The sequence below is a fragment of the Micropterus dolomieu genome, linkage group LG04 (genome assembly GCF_021292245.1).
Source record: "Micropterus dolomieu isolate WLL.071019.BEF.003 ecotype Adirondacks linkage group LG04, ASM2129224v1, whole genome shotgun sequence".
Lineage (NCBI taxonomy): Eukaryota > Metazoa > Chordata > Actinopteri > Centrarchiformes > Centrarchidae > Micropterus > Micropterus dolomieu.
In genome coordinates this window covers 8,308,440-8,316,202 of record NC_060153.1, presented here as the reverse complement: position 1 = coordinate 8,316,202, position 7,763 = coordinate 8,308,440, and the positions used below count along the sequence as shown (strand labels likewise).

The 7,763-nt window shown below is 39.2% G+C and overlaps 1 protein-coding gene across 1 annotated transcript; it reads right to left on the bottom strand.

Moving 5' to 3' along the window:
- Positions 1 to 1,027: 1,027 nt before the first annotated feature.
- ppm1kb (protein phosphatase, Mg2+/Mn2+ dependent 1Kb) lies at positions 1,028 to 7,763 on the bottom strand (the record flags this gene model as incomplete). Its single annotated transcript, XM_046046848.1, is given in 6 exon segments — positions 1,028 to 1,162; positions 1,846 to 1,990; positions 2,549 to 2,714; positions 4,606 to 4,706; positions 4,826 to 5,302; positions 7,588 to 7,763. Coding segments are annotated over 5 exon segments (1,020 nt in total), but the record flags the coding sequence as incomplete, so codon positions are not given.

Genomic DNA, 7,763 nt, shown 5'->3' with positions numbered 1-7,763 from the left:
TTTTTCTAAATTTTAATTATATGACCAGCACCTGTATAAACACAAAATAATCTACAGTCTCCTTGACGTGAGGAATTCATAACAACTATAATGCAAAGATCTCCATTTACATGCTCTTTTTTTTTATATATATTTCCATTTAAAATCAGGCTACACGGGAAATATTCAGGCTGAGGCAGGTGTTTATACCTAGCAATACATATATTTGTAACATCCAATACACAACATACAGTTAAAGCATCCAATACATTTTTCTAATTGTCAACAAGTCTGCATTAAAAAGAACAAAATCAAAATGTACAAGTCTGCCTGTCAATATTTTCTGTCTTGCCTACAGTGTTTGTGAGACTCAAGCCCAAGTCCACTGATACCTATTGAAGACGTAAATCTTAAAAACGGGTCATAAATATGTACTTTAATTACTTTTAAAAGGCCAAAACAAGCTTGGTACTGTAGATTTTTAGCAAAGATCTCTCAAATAGGAGAAAATGGTCCATTCACGGTACAAAATTAACTTTTTTGACCACCAGCCAGATAGCTAGTGAACGTTCAAACTGTAATTGCTTTTTTAGGCTGGATAGAGAAGGACATCCACCAGCCACTTGCATATTTTACCAGCATTTGGCTGGTGCTAAATTTGCTGGAGACTATTTTTCAACCACTCACTGTCTGAAAGCACCTTTAACCTTTAAGGAGAAAATGAGTGGTGTGAATTCATGCAGTAGAGAGCAGAGTGCTAATAGACAATACAGTTTTGGTGTAGGATATCTCCAAACATGAGATAAACATGAAGTACTTTCTGAAAAACTTCCATTAGTGTACACGCTACAAGTTAATCCCTCCATAAACTAGTGAGTGTGAATGAAGGCAAATCCAAAGTTACACAACACGTAGGCATTCATTTCAATAAATATGTCAAGCTGCCACAACTTGAAGATGCCTTCAAATAAACAGCCTCCTTGTGCCATCAGTGAGGCATGCGTTTTTTTACAATGGGCATATGAAAAGCCAAGTGTGACCGTCTCACCTGGTCAGATATTCTCTGAGCTGCCTCCTTGGGGTCGTGGCACTGGTTGATGACATTGCAGATCTCCTGGCTGTTCATAATGAAGTTAACGCCGTCTGTAGTTAGCGCCAGGAAGGAGTCATGGGCATGGTGCAACTGAAGAAAGGGCAAGCCATAATAAGCAACATTTTGAAAACTATTTTTCCACCAAGTAGCACTGAATTATTACTTTGTATTTATAAGAGATAAGACATTCAACAAAACCTGAAAGGAGAAACTGTGTTGATGTAAAAGCAGAGAAAAATCAAATCCTAAAATAAAAGCTTAATATACAGTGTCTTTATAGACATATTTACAAGTTGAGGCAAGTGAAAACGTGCATTGCTGGTTATTCAGATTAATATGCTAGCAGATTGGGGAACATCAATTCAAAAATATAACCCGATGTGCAATATTAATTGTAAAATGTTTACGTTACCACATTTAGGATGGAGGTAAAATGTGCACCCAAATGTCAAGAGGGGCAGGCTGTAATAGTTGCACAATTATAAATAGGAGCTGCATACAAACAGATAAGGGGGAGAAAAATGTGTACTGGCTCATGGAGGCCAGAGTGCTTGCTTAATATACCTGTTCTTATAAGCCTGTGTTGATATTATGCTGTTGTACATACATTATTCACTTTTAAAATTTTTCATGCATTTGTTGGGTTGAGAAGCTGAATTTTTCACTGCGCAGTCTCTTAAATGCTGGCAAAATATTTAGATTAGAATACGGTCAAAATCCTGTATAAATTAGCCTTAAACACCCAGTGACAAATGGCACTTTTATAAACTTACAGATATTCTCTTGGTCTCAGGCTCAGCAATGACCCCCATGTTCTTCAGGTCAAAATCTCCAATGCTGCGTGTCATGGCCAACCTGCCGTTCACGTTTGGCTGTCCCAGACTATTCCAGGTGATAAAACCTCCACTTCTCTTTATCCTTCAAAGGGAGCAGAGGGAGGAATGTACAAAATAAAAACTTCGGTTTAGAGAAAAAGAGCGATTTTTACCATAATAGTAACAATATCCTTCTCAATACTGCAGATACAACTTCATCAGCACTGACAATACCACTGTTAAATGTGTTTCGAAGCTATTTGACTCATCCCCCAATAATGGGATTCTTTAGAACACTGAGGAAAAATTCTGATTTGCTGGGTTTTACTCAACAGGGAAAACGGCGATGCCGTCCCGTATTCAAACGTGTCGAAATAGTTTAAAATGTCAGTGTTTGGTGCATTTATTTGAGTTACTACACCAACATTTTACTTACTTACTGAGACAAAAGCAAAAGGAAGTGAAGTTAATTATATTCATTTTATTTTATTTTTCATTCTGCAGCTGTCCCCAGGGTTGAAGTCAGTCGCAACATGACTTCTTCCATTCAAATAAATATTGTGTACTAACTAACAATGTACTAATAAGAAAAATAAAAGGTGTAATTTCTGAGTACTTTGTCTAAACTGATAAATGTTGCATACTGACAACATCTTTGTACCTCTCTTTCTCATCCTTCCTTTCAGGAGTGTGGTCGATGGTAAGTTTAAGGGCTTTGCCCTTGCGGCACAGCATGGCGCGGCTGTCACCAACGCTGCCCACCACCAGCTCAATGCTGTCCCTCAGCAGGGCCACAGTGGCGGTGGTTCCTGCATTCATCCCGGGGGCTACAGAGACATAAAAGGAAACATCAGAGGTGGATCGTGCCATAAAAAAGGTCCAAACAAAAAGTCACTACAACCACATGGTGTTTCTTACACTCTCACATTCACACACTAAAACACGAACACGTGGGTGGGAATTGGACTTACAGAAAACTAGAGATAACACAGTCAACTATTGAGGAGGCAGTCACACATGCAGGTCGAACTGTTTCAGCACAGAGTTAAGGTCCAGAGCAAATTTTTTTGAGCAGAGTTAAGTCTAAGGCTCAACCTAGAAATAATAAATGTTAACTGACACAACACTTATCAGTGTCCAGTCCTGATGTTGATATTCAAAAAGCAACACATAAACTCATCTTAAAAGAAAACGACTTTTCTGAATACTTCAGGAGAGGGGAGATTTGTTTTACATGTATGGTTTTGCATGCATTTATGGTTACAAATGTGATAAATTCACAGCTAGTCTGAAAAGCGAAATTAGATTTAATTACTTTGTCCTTGGTTATTAACAACTCATATTAATGCAGGCAAAAACTAAGATATTATTTTAACAGTGTTCCAGACAACTTTATGTGTTTGGCAAACAGTGTTTGCACAGCGGATATTTTACTACACACAAACTAAACTAAACTTTAGTTCATTTAGGGAAAATAAATTTGAAAGAACGTCATTAAGTGGACTTATCTGCTCACACTAGTAAGCCTGCATTAGGCCTTTCTATTTCCAAAGAAATAAATGTGATGACTAAGTGGAGATAAGATTTAAGATGTGCATTTGTATGTGTGCCTAATCTACATATTGAACATGCTGCGTCTCACTCATCTGTCACTGACAACATACATCTCATACAACTTGTCAAACTGAAGCACTGTCTCACAAGAAGCTTTGCATACAATTGGTGAGAGAAGAAAAGAAAAGGGAGAGCGCGAGAAAGAGAGGAGTGAGAGAAAGATAGGGAACCTTCCAGTAGTCCAGGATTTAGGACCCGCTGGACTCTCCTTCAAAATCTAGCCTCTCGTCATCCACATTGGTGCCAAGGACCTCCAGCTCTTAGCTGGGTCAGCAGCTGCCGTAGATAACATGCACACACACACACAGGCATATTGGGACATTTCACACAGTGTGACCGATGTATGGCCACATAACAGGTATACTAGCTTTTATATCAACAGATAACCTTAATCAGACATAATGCCCTCTGAAAAAGAAGTCAAGCTAATTTGACAAGTTTCCACATAACAAGGGCAAATATATAGTGAGAGATGTAATGATATAATGAGAAATGTTTTGCAGTAATTTGTTTGAGGGATGCTCAAATTACCCCTAATATCAATTTCGATGCCCATGCTATCAAAAGATAGGTGACAAATTAAAGGAAAAAAACAACATTAAGTGTGTTTTGTACCACAAGCCTTTAGAATAGCTTCGAAGTTTGTTGGCATAGACTCTACAGGCGTTTAACTGGACTGAGATCTGGTGACTAATGGTAGCATATAATTCACTTTATTATTACACTCATCAAAAATCATTCAGTGACACCTCTTGTCCTATATGGAAGGATCAACATTTACTATGTTTATCCACACATGTACGAAGATTTTCCTTTAATTTGTCACCTTTCTGTATAAGTACATGCAGTACTGGAAGCAGTGAAACACTAGTGTTTGCTCTAGTTGTAGCTGGTTAATTTTTCATCAGTTATTAAGTAACTTTGGGTTAAACGACAGACCTCTAACCAAAAGTGCTCAGGTCATGTCAGTTGGGAAATCCAAGGCTTCAAAGCCTAAGTAGATAAGTAAGGTTTTGAAGAGAGAAGAAACATGTGTCATTACATATTTACGTGTGTATGCATATACAAAGTATATCTTTGTACATGTAATATGAATGAACCTACCATTTGGGGAGAAGTGCAAGTCCTTTTGAAGAGCTTTGTCTACTTCAAGGAAGGCCTTCGTCAAAACCAGTTCCAGATTGGACTCTTTTGCCACAAGGTCCCTGAAACAACAACCAAAAACACTACACTGATAAGAATTTCAGCAACATCGATGGGCTGACTTTTTTTTGGCAACATTTTCAGACATTAAAATTGTTTATCAGTCAAATAATTTCCTCACTTGATGAATTTCTCCATGTATTTTTCACAAAAGTCAGCTGCTTCTGGCCCGCCATGCCCATCAAACACAGCAAAGTAGAGGATGTTGTCAGTTATCTGGGAGACCTGGAAGCGGTCTTCGTTCCCTTTGCGTTGACCAATGAGCGAGGCACAGCCTACCCTCGATAAGCTGACTTTAGGGATGGGCTTCCCGTAGCGAATGCTGGGAGGCAGCAGGATGGGCTCATCAATACGATTGTCCCAGATGCCAAATGAATCCCAAGTAGTGGGGCGGCCACTGCTGTCAGGATCAAAGCGTGTGTTGCTGTGCCGTCGTCCTGAAGGAGTGTAAATTTGTCTCCGCGAGATTGTGAACTGGAGGTGGCTGTCCTGCTGGAATGTGAGTGGGTAGACAAGGGCTTTCTGTAAAAGACCACTGCATCCCACATGAGGACCACTGCACCTTGCCAGGCGCATGAGAGAGGCTGCTGACATCACCCTGACAGCACAAGCCGTAGAAAAGAAAAATCAGTTAGTTAGACTGGATGCAGAATTTAAATGAACTTTACAATAGTCTTTTTTGTTTGTTCAGGAATGGCTCACAATACCTGAATGTCTAAAATGTTGCAGCTATTGCCATCAACCCCGTGTTATTGTTTGTCAAAGGTCTCTTCAAACTAGAAATCATTAAGCTTCAGGTTAAGATGCTTTAGATTCATCTTATCTCAAAAAAGGCAGAAGCAGGTTAATGTGATGCAAACCCTTTAATCGTTTAAAATAGTGACTTAGTTATGAAAGGATTGGTGGGGCCAAGAAATAAATTCAGTGCGGAGGAGAGACGGGGAGAGAATACTGATGATGGAGCTGCCAGGCAAGAGGAAAAGAGGAAGGCCAAAGAGGAGGTTTATGGATTTGGTGAGAGAGAGGAAAATGCAGAGGACAGGAAGAGGTGGAAACCGATAATCTGCCGTGGTGACCCCTAACAGGAGCAGGCGAAAGGGGGAGTAGAAGAAGACTTAATTAGAAGTCTTGAGTAAAGCTGAAACTAGGGCAGGGCGATTAATCAAATTGTGTTTTCGAAATTTGCTTCAAATGATAAGGCCTACGAAAACAAGATAATCAACATCTGTGCTTCGTGTGTGTGTGCCCCCCGCCTGCCCCAAACCTATGGGAAATACTGCTAGTCATCTTCTTTGCACTCTAAGTTGCAAATTGCAGGGGCAGCAGCACAGTCCATAAGGACTTGGCTTGGAAACCGGAGGTTCGCCGGTTCGACTCCCGGTTTGACTACAGATACGGACTACGGACAGATACGGACCTGGACTTTGATCAGTTCAGGTGGCCTTAAGTAAACTACACTAAGTGGCAGCCCCCTCGCTCTGACATCTCTCCATGTGTTGTGCGTGTGTGTTCGGACCTGTGTGTGTAACCAAAAAATATAACAAAGGAGTTTCCCCATGCAGGATTAAAAAGGTATGTCTTAATGTTGGATTACTATTTCTTATTTCATAGGCTATTTTGGAATTTTGGAATAAAAAAACCAAGATGCATTTGAATCCTGATTTAGACACTTCAAAGCATACAGGTCAGCCCTATAAACCGTGTTGAGTAATCGTGATCTCAATATTGACCAGAATAATTGAGATTATGATTTTTGCCATAATCGACCAGTCAACAGTTGAAGAAAAACTGACAGAAGAGTAATCAGTAACTGTTTCGATAAACAATTAATAACATTTTTATTCGCCGGTTCCAGCCTTGGATATTAGGATGTGATGCTTTTCTTTGTATTACATAACAAACTGATTATCTTTGGGTTTCAAACTGTGACCGAACTGCATTTGAATACAATTTTCCCTGGGAAATTGTGATGGCCATTTAACAAACAATTAACGGAGGAAAGAGATAATAGTTATGAGTTTACATCTTTCAAAGATGACCCCAAATAATCATGTTCAAATTATATTTTTATCCATTAAAGCCATGTGAACAGGATGGTTTATTAAAAAAAAATCTGTTTATGACACACCTCACTTTACCCCAAGACTGCTCGATTAGAAAGGCTTGTTTACTCAATACAAGTGTTAATTCCCAGGAAAGAAGTAGCTAAAGGACATGACAAGTCTCAATTATTTGCATATACATTTGAGCTAATTACAAATATATATAACTGAAAGGGCTGCTCTTAATGATGGCAAATACTCACTGTGTATTTGTCAACTGATCATTATTAAAATCATATTATTATTAAATCTAACGTTACCCCCCTGTTTTAACCCTGTGCTTGCAAACAGTGCTGAGGTTAACGTTACATAACATTTGAACAGAATCGGGAAATAATAATGCACGAACGTTTCACGGTCGATGCGATGCAACGATCAGCAGCGGCGCTACATTTTGTTAATCTTGTTGGACAGAAAGGTCTTAAAAGCAACGTTAAGATCAACCTTACACGAATGATGATGCAACTATTCAAGAAGGTTGCTGCTCGCTTCTGCCAGCATCTCGATAGTATAAAAACACAAGTGCCAAATGGGGTGTAACACCTTTGTTTCACACAAAACAATAGCAAATAACATATAGCTAGTTACTGCAGTTACGAAAAAACAAATGGACAAACTAAAGTTAGCGGTATTGACAGCGACGTTAGTATTAACTACCTAGCTACATAACGACAGCTATCTTTAGCTTACTAGCTAGCTAGGTGGCTAGCATTAGCTAGACGTTCAAGTTAACAAGACCATCCTATTGACCTTTCAGAGGTGTGTTAACAATAAATCATACCTTTTATGTTTTAGATTTGTGGATACGCTTTAATCCTCGATTGGTTTCATGAAACGAACTCGCTAATAAATGAATGACAATCCCCTCGTCCTCGTGTTTTGGATCCACCCAACTGTGTTATCAAACAAGGGCTGCGGCCGAATACTCATAGAAACAACGTCCTACGTCCCAAACAC